The following is a 14,257-nucleotide window of genomic DNA, read 5'->3' as shown; positions in this document are numbered from 1 at the left end:
ACCAGAATTTCTGAGCTTTCCATGCGTAGAGCCCTGAAAAGGGGCAAAGTAAGGGGAGGTGGTTCGGGCTGATAATTATTTGCAGCCTGACTGTGACAGGTGCCTTCATATATTTTGAACTAGTATCTGTGTCAGCGACATTACAGTGGTCTCTGAGGTGTGTGAAAGGTTAAAGTATTACACTGGTCTTGGAGGAGTACAGACATTATATGAGACTGGGAGTGGTTGGGATATTAAAGGGAGCTTGAAACGGAATGAGTAGAGGGGAAATAACATTAGATTTGGGGTTAAAGGGCTTGGGATATTAGTGGATTGGGAGGGTTGGTATGCGAGCAGTGTAGAGAAGGGCAGATTACAGTGGGTAGGGAAGGGATGGATGGGGATATTACTGTGTGTCAGAACTCTGGGGAAGTTGGCCTCCTGTGATGGAACAGGCTCTGCTGGCTGGGACACTGGTAGCAGAAACTGAGGGGGTTTCAGATAGAGGGGGTTTTTCCTCATAGAAGAATAAAATTATAGCCAAACTTGATGATAAAGAATACAAGGTTTTATTGAATAACACAGAACTGATTGAAATGATGAGTAGTAGAAGCAAAACTAAAGTCAAGAATGTAAGAATGAATTGAGCACATAAATGCTGAGAATCTATAACTAGAAGGTGATACTGTAATTCAAGTAGGACTGGTACTGATGCACGAAACACAACTACAAGCAGAACACTAGTCAGATGACACTGAATTGTTCTCAGATGGATGATGGAATCCTGGGTCATAATCACCAGGGTATACCCAGCTAGATGAGTCGGAGATATTTGGTCATTGATACTGAGGTGTATCAAGATAGACTGTGTGGAAATGCTGGCTTGAGGTGGGTGTATGATCTTGAGTACACAAAGGTGCATCATAACTCCTGGTGCAGTACACCGAGATGATTTTCTGGATATTGATTGAGAACAAAGGTGTGCGTCTTAGGTGCTCCAGGATAGTACACAAAGTAGCATCTTTGGTGCTCCGGTACAGTACACAAAGTAGCGTCTTTGATGCTCCGGGACAGTACACGAAGTAGCATCTTTGGTGCTCCGGGATAGTACATGAAGAAGCATCTTTAGAGAAAGGATAATACACGGAGATGAGTAATAAGTAAAATTACTTGAGAGTAACAGGAGCCAAATACTTAGACTTGAAGAAACGTTGTACAGGCACTGAATGAGCATCCATGAAGAGTCCATGGATCCCCAAGGGGCCCTGACCCAAATCAACAAATCCCTAGTGCCTTGACATAAATAACCTAGCAATTTCAATTGAATTATTGTCTGGCATTGAGGTACAGATGTGTCCTGCTACATCTGCGTACGTAGCAAATCGCACCATACATGGCATAAGGTGTTTGTGCACTGCATTCACACTATCGGTGCCATAAGAATGCATGGTGCGATCACAGTGCGTGCCATAGCATAGAGTATGCTGCTGCGGGTAATTGCATGGCGCGATGTGTGCACACGTTTGTAGTGTGATCAGCAAAGATGTGGCAGTACACATTTGTAGTGTTGGGGCAAGTTGATAATGGTCATTTTTCTAAATACTTTTTCAACATAGCTGATCGTTGATCAATTTAAATATTTTCATTATCTGGTATCGAGATAACTTACAGACAGGTCAATAATGGGCATATTCTACTAATAAGTCTATAGCAGCTCTACTCTATATGCAACCAATTTTTTTTTAAATGCATCTATTAGGTTCTTTGGAATAATTACTTCAAATTGAAGTCATTTAATACGATATTGGCTTCAGTATCACTGACTGTGATCAAATTTACACTTTACTGTTAACAACAATTTTTCTCAGCACCTTGAAAATCATGGAATAGTGATGGACTGTATTTGTGTTTCAATTGTATTTATGATTATCATTTTATCACATTCAGTACATTCCCATCACACTGGATGCAATGTTACATTTCTTACCAACAACTGTACAAACAATAAATGAGAAATATTGACACTGTCTCACTTATACACATCTAGAATGAAGATTATATCATTAGTCACACTCTAGAATCCATGGCATACATCTTCCCAGTGGCAGTTCTTCCATATTCATATACAAATGGCTTATGTCTAGGGGATGATCCAATATCTAGAAAAACATAATACCACAATAAATAAACATTTAACAGTATTTTGTACCAACAAATGTATTTATTATTTGTTATGGAAAATAGATAAGAGATCACAGAAAAAAGAAATGTAATTATTAATATTATTACTATCATATGTTTTTCTTTTATTTTGTGCATTTACTAGATGTACTGTGTAGCTATAACATCTAAGTGAGAACACATAGTAATTGGTAAATTTTGATATTAGCTGGAATAACTTAGCAGCAGTCATCATACATATTACTAACCTCTGAATATGTGCTGACAACATGTCAGAACAATGGACACCACAAAGCATCCAGTGGAACCAGCCATTCCCAGCCAACAAGACCATCCAAACTCATAGTGAATTCCCAGGAACACATTCTGTATTACCAGCGTGGCTCTCTCCACATAGACATCCACAGCATACCACACAGAGCCAATCATGCCAGGGACACCTACAGTATACAGAAAGCTGGAAAATAATTGTGTGGGCAATGCAGAAAAAAACTAAACAAAGTGCTTATTGGCTGTAGTAAATACAGGAGTTAGGGTCAAAGGGCACCATTTTACAATGATAATAAATAATGGTAGCATACTTAGTTTGGTATCACTATGATACTTATGAATATGTTGCTGGTAGTTAAAATGTCTAACCTGTCCGGTGAGGTCCAGCGCTGTCCCTTTCCTCCATGGCTTCCTTTGCCGAGTTGTTGGCATCCTAATCTTTCCAACAACAGGTTGCTGACTATGCGATTGTGATATGGCCGTCTGAGCATGCGTATGGTGCTTCAACCCAACAGAGACTAAGCAAAACCTGCAAGGCTTCGCTGAAGCTGGCAAGGCTTTGCTGGAAGTCTATTGCTGACAATGGGGACTGTACCGCCTACACCATTAGTAGATGTCACAAGTGGTACAGTCAGAAACAGAGCTACGCTGAGCTTACTGCTTTATGCTAAATACCAAATGGATGTCATAAACCTTTTAGCAAGTGCTAATGGGGTTATGACTCATTCTTAAGGGATGATTCACTTGTTTTCACCCGTGGCTGTTAGTAATGAGCACCCAACAGAGTAATTCAATTGTTTCTCTGTTCAGACGCGAATGCTGCGGGTGGACTCATTTCTGCTCACACCCTCCTGAGGTGGTGAGCAGAATGTGTGAAAAGTCCTGGTTTTCGCCACTCAAACTGCTGTTTGGCCGAGCTGACCAGGCATTTAGATGGGTTTAGTCATTTTATGTGGCTAAACCTGGTCTATTTCTGCACGACATGCTTGAAAAGGCATGGGTGCACAAAAACAATTGAATATTACACACCCAATCTCCCATCACTTTAGAGGGGAGATTGGCACGGTAAAACAATTGAATTGCCCTCTTAAATAGAGACCAAAGTGTGCTGTATTAGTTCTGGTATTTTTTTTCTATATTAACATGTACGTGTTACGAGCCGCAGCTGCTCATCTGTACTGAATGTTCCGGTCATCACTAGGAGACCGGGGCGCCAGGTCACTTCCAGCCGGCGGCTTCCTGCCGGATGCTAGGCATCAGGACAACTGGTGGTTGTGTGGAGTTTTGGGCTGCTAGGGATTAGTGCTGACGTGCAGAGTTCCAGCTGCACAATATTTGTATTCTATTCATCAAGGGGCTTGTCAGGAGCTGGCCTCTGATTGGTCCCTATTTCTTTATATGTCAGTCAGCCCTGCTCTAACCTGCCAGTTATAGCTTATGCCTTGCAGCGTGAGCCTCTGGTGCCAGTGTTCCTCTGTTTGCCAGTGGTCCTGTTGGTTCCAGTACCTACATCCAGGGCCAGCAAGAGAAATCTTGGAGCCTGGTACCTTGATGTCTCTGGGCCCCACCCCCCCTCAACCCTCAAACCCCTCAACCCTCCCCTCACACACACACCACCACCCCGGACCTCGCCACCCTCGACCCCACACCCACACTTTCCTCCCTTGTGTATGATATGTGAGGCATGATCATTTTAATTTAAAGATATGCTAGCCTTTAAATAAAGTCTATCTAACCAAAGATCCTCAGTGTTGTGGCAGCCTGGGGTGGGGAGGAGGCTGTTTGAAGCCAGTCAGTGGTGTGCAGACAGCTGCTGTGCAGGCTGCGGTGCAGCAGACAATAGTGCTGTGTGCTGTGTGGCCGTGCTTAGAGTCAGGACACGCAACAAGTTTTCTCCCACCCATTTCAGGTCCTACAGCTCCTGTTACGTGGACACGGCTGAAGGCAGGCAGGGACAGGAGGGCCGGGGCGGGCGCAGTGTCGTGTTACTGATGTCACCGGATCATTCATTAATATGTGTAGCACAGACAAGGTGACAGGTGTGCCTGGGGAAGAGAGAGGAGAGATGGGGGTGGCCTGCCTAGCTTGACTGTTTTATTTTGCTTAATTGCGTGTCTGGCATGGTATGGCTATATATGAAATGTAGGTGCTGCAGCAGCCATTTCGTTTTGTACACCTTTAAACCTCAGGCCTCTCTGAGTCTCTGGGCCCCTTTAAACCTCGGGGCCCGGAATGGGTGTACTCTTAGTACCCCCCTGTTGCCTGCATCCTGAGTAGCTGGCCTGCTACAATCCAGAATTGTTCCTGCTTTGCTGGTCCTGCCATCTTCCAACTAGAATCCCGAGTAGTTGGCCTACTACGATCCAGATCCGTTCATGTTTTACTAGTGCTGTCATCTTCCAGATAGAATCCCGATTAGCTGGCCTGCTACAATCCAGGTTTGTTCCTGCATTGTTGGTTTTGTCATCGTCTAGCTAGAATTGTGAGAAGCTGGTCAGCTACTAACTTGCTTTGTATCCTGTACTGCTGGTCCTGCCATCGTTAAGCATAACAACACCAGGACAGTCTCATTCTCTGTTCCTGCGCTAGTACTGAGTGACCCAGCCAGGGGGCCGTGACCTGCTCGTTGGATGCGCAACGTCCAAACTTCCTTGCGAGGGTCCTGGCTAAGACTGCCGATAGGTTAGACTCCATGCACCTGGTTTGGATCTTTGATAACACTCAGTGCTAGCTTGTGAGTCGGCAGCCTTCTACATTGGGGACACTCAATGTATTAACTAGGGGTGAGCGGGTTCGGATTTCTGAAATCCGAACCCCCCGAGCCCCCCCGATCCGACGCCGATCCGAGTCAGGCTCGACTTTTCCCGCCTGACTCGGATCTGAAATCGAGGCAAAACGTCATCATCCCGCCTTCCGGGTCTCGCGGGTTTTGGATCCTATATAAGGTACCCGCGTCGGTGCCATTTTCTCACTCGGCTGTGGACAGTGAAGAGGGAGGGTGGGAGTTAGGGCTGGCTGGGCTGTGTAGTGTAGTGTAGTGCAGAGTAGTGTTGTGCTGTGCTGTGCTGCGCTGTGCTGCTGTTGTCCATAGGGGCTGTGTCCTCTACTTCAAAGTCCATAGGGGCTGGCTGTGTTGTGCTGTGCTGCTGTTGTCCATAGGGGCTGTGTCCACTACTTCAAAGTCCATAGGGGCTGGCTGGACTGTGTTGTGCAGTCATTTGTCCATAGGGGCTGTGTCCACTCCAAAATCCTGTGCAGTGTCCCAGTCCTAAAGGGGTGCTGTAGTGTTGTCCAGGGGGTGCTCTGTCTGTCAGGGGTGCTCCCCCCAAGTGCTAAAAAAAAATATATTTTTTCTGTGTTTGTGAATTGTGTGCGCAGTAGCCGCACGTGCATCAACAAAGTAGTGCCAAGCGTGCGCCTGTGTCATAAGTAAAGGGCCGGCTGGCTTGACCGTTAAAGGGTGCTGTAACCCCCAAAGTACACTCCAAACCAAATAAAAAAATATTTTCTGTGTTTGTGAATTGTGTGCACTGTGGCTGCACGTGCATCAACAAAGGAGCAGCGCCAAGCGTGCGCCTGTGTCCCCTAAGTAAAGGGCCGGCTGGCTCATTTCTTAAAGGGTGGTGTAACCCACAAAGTGCAGTACTCTCCAGCAAAGATAAAAAATTATTTTCTGTGTTTGTGTGCGCCTTAGCCGCACGTATATATCATTATAACATAAATGGAGGACCAAACTTTCTCCGATAAAAATAAAATAGGGAAAGATCAAGAACCACTTCCTCCTAGTGCTGTTGCTGCTGCTGGGAGTTGTTCATCATCCCAGAGAGGAAGTAGGAACACCACTACTTTTACTAAACAATTGACCCTCCAACAGTCCCTAGCGAGGAGGATGAAGCACGACAGCAGTCATCCTGAAGCAAAACGTATAACTGAGGCCTTGACTGCTATGTTGGTGTTAGACGTGCGTCCGGTATCCGCCATTAGTGCAGTGGGATTTAGACAATTGATGGAGGTAGTGTGTCCCCGGTTCCAAATCCTGTCTAGATTCCACCTGCATCCTCAAAGCAGCAGCGACAAGCGTGCGTCTGTCTGTTAAAGGGTGGTGTAACCCTCAAAGTGCGCTCCACAAAAAATTTTAAATTCTTTTTTTTTTCCTGTCTTTGTGAATTGTGTGGGCTGTAGCCGCACCTGCATCCTCAAAGCAACAGCGACAAGCATGCGTCTGTCTGTTAAAGGATTACATCGGTGACAGCATCCAAGTAGGCATGTCAGACAGTCCGTACCTGTACTGGCAGGAAAAAGAGGCAATTTGGAGGTTCCTGTACAAACTGGCTCTATTTTACCTGAGTTACCCCCCCTCCAGTGTGTACTGCGAAAGAGTGTTTAGTGCAGCCGGGAACCTTGTCAGCGAAAGGCGTAGGAGGTTGCTTCCACAAAATGTGGAGAAGATGATGTTCATAAAATGAATTATCAACTCTTCCAGGGAGACCAGCCTCCAGAACATACAGAGGGACCTGTGGTTGTGGATTCCAGCGGGGAAGAATTAATACTCTGTGAGGATGAGGATGTGCACAACACTGAAGAGGGTGAGGAATCGGTGGATGAGGAGGATGAGGATGACATCTTGCCTCCGTAGAGCCAGTTTGTGCAGGGACAGATTAATTGCCAGCTTGTTTTGTGGGGGCCCAAACAAACCAATCATTTCAGCCACAGTCGTGTGGCAGACCCTGGCGCTGAAATGATTGGTTTGTTAAAGTGTGCATGTCCTGTTTATACAACATAAGGGTGGGTGGGAGGGCCCAAGGACAATTCCATCTTGCACCTCTTTTTTTTCTTTGAATTATGTACTGTTTGGGGCCTAGTTTGTCAAACTGCCATCCTGTCTGCCACTGCAGTGTCACTCCTAGATGGACCACGTGTTTGTGCCGCCCTCTCGTATCTCTTAGCATAGTCATCCAGCTACCTCGGTGCAACCTTTTGGACATAAAAACACTATTGTGAGGTGTGAGGTGTTCAGAATAGACTGGAAATGAGTGGAAATTAAGGTTATTGAGGTCAATAATAGCATAGGAGCAGAAAAACACACAAATTCTGTGATTTTAGCTGTTTTTATGCTTTTTTTTAAAAAAAAATACAGATCCAAAACACAAAACCCAGAACCCAAAACACGGAAGGGTGGTTTTGGCAAAACCAATCCAGATCCAAAACATGAAGAAAGATCCAGATCCAAAACCAAAACACGAAAAGTGGCCGGTGCACACCCCTAGTATTAACCTGGCCTAAGTACCCTAAGGGTCTCTTGGAGATTCCTTTGGGGGTTCATAACAGTATGTTGTATTCATGACCTCAAGTGATATGCTGCTATTGGTTCTACTGACAATGGTTATAGTGGCTATAGATGTCCTAGATCTATTTGTCCAGAGTAGCGTGATCCCATGAAATATTAATACAAATATATCAGTAAATCTCAAATGCATTTTTAAAATAGTCATATGATGCTATTGGAACAGAACTGGGATCAACAGCACATCCAGATCTTGGGCCACCCAATGATACATGACAATGGATAGAGTAGTATAAGTTTATTTTAGCACTATTTGGTGGAGGGTACCATATTTGTAGACAAGATGAGTAGTTTGATTTCCCTAGAAACCGAACACACCCAAAATTAGGGAATGTAGTTCGATATTCTCAGTGTCCTCCTTCTGTCTGGCAGATCATCGAGCTGGGTTAGAGGGATTGGTTGACATGGCTTTGGCATCATCCATGAGAAGGGCCTATTTGGCAGCTTGGAAGGACTGGGAACAATTTCGGGCTTCTAGTTTATGTACAGGTAAGCCTTGCGAACAGTTTTGTTTGGGGGTGTTACAAACAGGGCCGGTCTAGACCGTTGACAGTGACGGCATTGGCAGGGATTTCCTATTTTTCTAAGCTTTATGGGAGTAACGACCCTTCAAAATTATTTTTTATTTCTAAGGCCATGAAGGGTTGGGGCTAAGTCAGACAGGGTAAAGGAGGATAAGAGGTGCCCCATAGATCTAGACTTGCAAAAATACTTAATTAGTTGCTTAACCAAGGTGACTTCCACTGATTTTGAAACAACATAGTTTCGGTTCACATTCTCGATGGCCTTTGTTTGGGGCATTTCGGGTTGCCAATAGGTGGCCGATTCTAAACAATCGCTACAGTAAGGACTCCTTTCAAAGAATGTGGTCCAAAAATCTAGGGCTCTTCTTTGCAAAATTCATAGTTCAAAATGGATCAGTTGGGTAAAGGTAAATGGATAACTGTTCTGGCCCAGGTTTTGGTAGATGTTTGCCCGGTAGCTCTAATACAGGAATATATGAGAATACGGTCCTGCAGATATCAAGCATTGGCTAGCGCATACAGATTGCTCAGCAGTAATCAATCAGTGTTTAATATTCTTAGGATTAGACACAACATATTACGCACACATTCATTCCGTATAGGGGTGGCTTCATGCACAGCAGAGGCAGGTTTCCATTAAAGAGCTCGGCCGGTGGAAATCAGCGGAATACAAAAAATATATACGCACCAGAATTCAGAATCAGGGCAATAACGCACTCCATGTGGGGTTAACCCAGGCTTTGGTTACTCATCACTATTGTGGGGTGTAAAGGAACTTGCCCTAAAACTTTTTCCCTTACGTGGAACCAGATTAGCTGAGTATGCCGAAGTGCTTTTTTGCTAAAAGTTTTTACCTTTGTCTGGGTTTGCCTGTCCTTTTGCGCTCCCTTGCTCCACCTCCATTCCCAACCTTTTGTGTTATATGTTATTTGTGTGCGTATGGAAATGACAGATTATATATACTACAGATGTTCTCTAGACCTCTTCCGAAATTTAGTTTGTGGGTCACTCGTTCATTTATTGGACAGCCAGCATTGGCCACAAAAGCGGGCACGGTACAGGGTAGTCATCAGGTTAGTTGGATAGGTGTCAGAGGTCTTAAATGGAAGGGCATAGATTGCCCCCGGGTGTCTAGTGATCCATGCAGGTGGTAACAACCTAGGAAATTGGACTGGTATAAAATTGATTAACAGCATCAGATCAGATGTAGATGAGTGGCATTCTCTTTACAGATCAATGCAGATCGTTTGGTCTGACATTGTCCAAAGTAAGGTTTGGAGATGCCTTTATAGTGGGCCAGTCATCGATCGAATCCGGCAGAAGGTTAATGCTTCTGTCAGTAAGTACATTATTAGCTTGGGGGGCCTAAAGGCAAGGCATCCAGGTAGCCATGATGGTGACCCCTTGCCTTCAAAGTAGATGGGGTTTATCTTAGTGAAGCAGGGATGCAGGTATTTTTTAGGAAGTTTTCTTCAGGAAAGCATTACTTCTCAGGGGCCAATAGTGGGTGCAAGTGGTAACTGCGAGGGAACCTTCCCTTTTGCAGTGCGAGCTGTCTCTGTCCAAAGGGGAGACCTGGGCTTTTCCATTAAGATTGGGCCCCAGTAGTGCTATGCTAATAGAGAGGGGAGTTTAGGCCTCCGTGGTTAAGTTTGTGTCGGGGCCGTACAGCTGCTCCCCCATTGATAGTGAATAATGAATCTGGGCTAGAGCTGAGATTAACAATACCTTTTTTAGCCACATTATCTATTGATTAAAAATTAAATAAAAGCTGTGACCTTTATTTAAATTCCAACTCCCGTGTCTGGTCTCGTTATTTTTAGTTATTGGTGTTATTAGTATTATTTAGCCAGAATAATTTATCTTGAGGTTCTCAGGCTATAAACAGCTTATTGATCTATAGGCTAATTCCAAAACACTACTTTTGAACTAATAATTTGTAGATTATTAGGTTAGTAGCCTAGATCGACTCCATCAACTTCTGATCAAAAACTTCAAAGCCAGGGTTAACACCAAAATTGGATTTATTGAAAACTATTGAACACTCACAGCCACCTACACACAATGCTTACATTTTGGTCACTGGACCACTATGTAGCCTAGCAATTGCCTAGGAACAAGTGACATTACTGAGGCCTGATTTTTATGAGGTCCTGGATGATACTATTCAAAACTTGATAGATCACAATTGAGACAAAATAAATTCCATCCCAATCCAACAAAACTCCACCCCTGATTCTGTTAAACCCTGTCAAATCCCCCTAACCACACACAGATGTCATCAAGCCTACACCTACTTTAGGATAAGCCCTGTTCATTTTGCGACCTGTGTTATGGGGCTATTGGCAGACATGCTGGTTAGTGAAATAATAAGATATATTCTAATGAGTTTAATTTTGGTGCACAAAATGGATGCTGCTGTGAGCTGGTGACAGGTCCACTTTAAGAAACTCCATTCCTGTAGTTTGATTCTTACAGGAACTCTCACCACACCTGTTTCTTGCACTGCTATATATGAAAAAGAGAAATCTCATACCTCCAATTCCGAATATAAATCCAGCAATGTAACACATGCGTAGTTTAGTACGACTTTCCTCCTTCAGAAACTTTACTGCATCCATTCCAAGCACCAATATAATAAGTGCAAAACTTGTCAAAATATCAGCCGTGATCATAAGGGCTCTTGTGAGGACTATTTTCACTGTGGACAAAAAATAATATACTATAACTATATGACACCAAAAGGACTTCAACTGTCAGGAGCAAAGTGCAAAATCTGTTTCTGAGTCCCTTTATATAGATCTACATGATCTTATGCCAACTTCTGATGTAACATTATTAGAGCCTGTTATGACATGGCCGATGCAAGGTTTCTTGGCTCCATAGGCAAAATTTCAGAATAATGCCACCCAACATCAGCAATACCCACTTACCAGCCAGTAAGGTGAAAGTGTGGAGGCGCATCTTATAAAGTTCCCCAGCCCCCTCCATGCATGTCTCAGAGTCATCCTTTTTTAATTTTCTGTTTTGTTTCAAAATGTTGCCTTGTGCTATCATGGCAGCTTTCAATTAAGGCTATAAAAGGCCTAGTAGGTTGTGGCTAACAGCCAGCCCTTGTATAGATGTGTCCCTCTGTATCTAGGAGGCGAGTACATTTAACTACAATGTAATGATGTGCTAGGCATATATGCTAGTGTTAGGGACCTGCAGAAAAATGGGGTCCCTTGATGCTGGGCTGCAGGCTTAAATGCTTTGATCAAATCATGACAAAATCCCCTTTGTTTTATTTGCTGCACACATATATAGATTTGTAGTATATTATTGTTAGCGCCGATTTTCTGTTTTATATATATATATATATATATTATAAGGGAACGGTCATCCCTTAAATTAAGGCTGCATCTAAAAAAACGGATTTCTCCACAGAGAATTCGAAGGGGGGGGCAGGGTGTTCAAGGAACTACACCTCAAAAGTTATTAGAGGTGCGGATTTTAAATTTGGCACGGCCAGGTAGAACTGTCACTGGGTGCTGCATGCCAAATTTCAGGGCAAAAACATAAAAAATGGGGATTTGGGAGTAATCTAAAGCTCTAACTGTCACATTTTTCTGACATTCTCAATTACTGTAGAACCACTTTTCTGCTGTAGTCTATGGGTTTTTTTTGGGAAGGTAAAACTCAGGGTAGGTGGTGAATTTAGATTTGGGGTTTGTTTTATTAGGTAGCTATTGTGCCAGGGTACGTGCTTTTGGGGTTCAGGTAAATTAGAAAGTTACAGTTTTAAATTATTACCTCAAGAATGCGCCATTATAAAGATAGGACTTTTCAACTTCTTGCGCAGCCTCAATAGGAGCCTCCAGCAGGTGTTCTCACTGTGGCTTCACTTGGGTGCACAAAAATGGGTATCGTTTGCGGGTGATAGCGGCGCTGGAAAATACCAATGGTATTAGCGGTAGGGACACGGAGGCAGCGGTGGGGACATCAGTGGAGACGGTGGCACGGGTGTCAGCAGCAGCGTGGGTGTCGGCGGTGGGGCGCAGGTGTTGGCGGGATCCAGCAGTGGCGGAGGGTCCGGCGGCGGTGAGGGCGTTGGTGGCAGGCCTGGTTCCAAGAGTATATAGTCCCCGCCAGTCATTCTGCTGAGTACGGCAGTGGCGCCCATTTAAAAAATAGCGCCTCAGTGCCATTTTTGAAATTCAAAGATGACTGCCACGAGCCAATAACGGCTCACGGCGGCCATCTTTGAATTTCAAAAATGTAGCTGAGTTGCCATTTTTTAAATGGGCGCCGCTGCCATACTTGGCAGAATGGCTAGTGGGGACTAGATCTGCTCAGATCCAGGTCTACCGCTGACACCTGAACAGACGCCAGTCCCACAGCTGCCAGGTGCCACTGATGATGATGTCGCGAGCCGTGATTGGCTCGCGGCTGCCATCTTTGATTTTCAAAGATGAAGAGGACCACAGAAGCCCTATGGAGGTAGCAGCCACCCTCCAGGTTGGCGCCCACCAGGCGAAGATGCCGAAGCCCTGGCGGGATGGCGCCTGCCAGGCGAATACACCAGAAGCCTTAGTGGGCGGTGGCCATGTAAAAGAGCTACCACAGGCTGCCGCCCACTAGGCGAAGATGCCAAAGCCCTGATGGGTTGGCGCCCGCTTGGCAAAGATGCCGGAAGTCCTAGTGGGAGGCAGCCATGAAAAAGAGCTAACACAGGCTGCTGCCCACTAGACGAAGATGCCGAAGCCCTGGCGGGTTGTCACCCACCAGGCGAAGACGCCGAAAGTCTTAGTTGGAATCAGCCTCGAAAAAGAGCTGACATAGGCTGCCGCCCACTAGGTGAAGATGTTGAAGCCTTGGCGGGTTGGCACCCACCAGGCGAAGACGCTGAAGCCCTAGCAGGTTGGTGCCACCAGGCAAAGACGCCGAAGCCCTGGCGGGTTGGCGTTTGCCAGGCACAGACTTCAGAAGTCCTAGTCGGTGGCGGCCAAGTAAAAGAGCTGACACAGGCTGCCAACCACTAGGTGAAGACGCCAAAGCCCTGGCGGGTTGGTGCCCACCAGGTGAATACGCCAAAGCCCTGACAGGTTGGCATCCATCAGGTGAAAACGCTGAAGCCCTGGTGGGTTGGCATCCACCAGGCGAAGTTGACAAAGCCCTGGTGGGTTGGCGCCCGCCAGGTGAAGATGCCTAAGCCCTGGGGTGGTGGCGGCCATGTAAAAGAGCTTAAAGGCCACCGTCCCACAGGTAAAGACCTGTAAAATAAAATATTTAATATTAAAGTGTATAGTATAATTTTAATATTTTTTTTTACAGGTGGACGACAGGTTGCAGTGGGCCCTAATGCGCAGCATGCTGGTACTTGTGGTTTTCCAAGTACCAGCATGCAGAGAGGCATTCTGGGACCTATAGTTCACCTGCAAAAGGAAATATTCTTTAAAATGCACCACATCACACAATCAACCTGGCACCCACCACCCAGGGGTGCTGGGGATAGCCCCGGGCTGTCAGCCTAGGCCTGGGGTGCCCTGATGAGGGGGACCCCTTTATCGGGGGGTCCCCCTCAGGGATCCCCGGCCTGGACTGACTAAGTTGATGCTGTGGATGGGGGGCCCGGAGAAAGGGCTCCCTGGCTGTGGCATCAGCCCCCAATAAAGGGGTCCCCCTCTCCAGGGCACCCCAGGCCCAGGCTGATAGCCTGGGGCTATCCCCGGCACCCCTGGGCGGTGGGTGCCGGGTTGATATGTAAAGTGTGGTGCAATTAAATTTAAAATATTGTCTTTTGCTTTGGAACTACAGTTCCCAGCAAGCCTCCCCCGCATGCTGGTACATGCAGAACCACAACTATCAGCATGTGGGGCATTACGGGCGTGCTGGTAGCTGTAGTTCCACAACAAAAGCAATATTAAAAAAACACAACACACACCGTAGAAAAGCATAATTTAATTAAAATATCCATGCA

The 14,257-nt window shown here is 45.5% G+C and overlaps 1 protein-coding gene across 5 annotated transcripts in view; it reads right to left on the bottom strand.

Moving 5' to 3' along the window:
• Positions 1–588: 588 nt before the first annotated feature.
• The window catches only part of LOC148442276 (claudin-16-like), a 263,777-nt gene continuing 250,108 nt past the window's right edge, over positions 589–14,257 (bottom strand). For 3 of the 5 annotated variants that reach the window (XM_088464095.1, XM_088464096.1, XM_088464094.1), the window contains 4 exons: positions 10,835–10,999; positions 2,409–2,600; positions 2,053–2,138; positions 589–1,102 (listed from right to left, as the gene is read on the bottom strand). In XM_088464095.1, coding sequence (XP_088320221.1) covers positions 968–1,102; positions 2,053–2,138; positions 2,409–2,600; positions 10,835–10,999 — 578 coding nt within the window. In that variant the 3' untranslated portion in view covers positions 589–967. Of the gene's footprint in view, positions 1,103–2,012; positions 2,139–2,408; positions 2,601–10,834; positions 11,000–14,257 lie in introns of all 5 variants that reach the window. The other 2 variants (XM_088464097.1, XM_088464098.1) reach the window with 2 other exon arrangements.

Source organism: Taudactylus pleione, unplaced genomic scaffold (assembly GCF_031769625.1).
Source record: "Taudactylus pleione unplaced genomic scaffold, aTauple2 ptg001575l, whole genome shotgun sequence".
NCBI classification, from domain to species: domain Eukaryota; kingdom Metazoa; phylum Chordata; class Amphibia; order Anura; family Myobatrachidae; genus Taudactylus; species Taudactylus pleione.
Note: the sequence above shows the minus strand (reverse complement) of the source record. Positions and strands in the feature narration are given on the sequence as shown.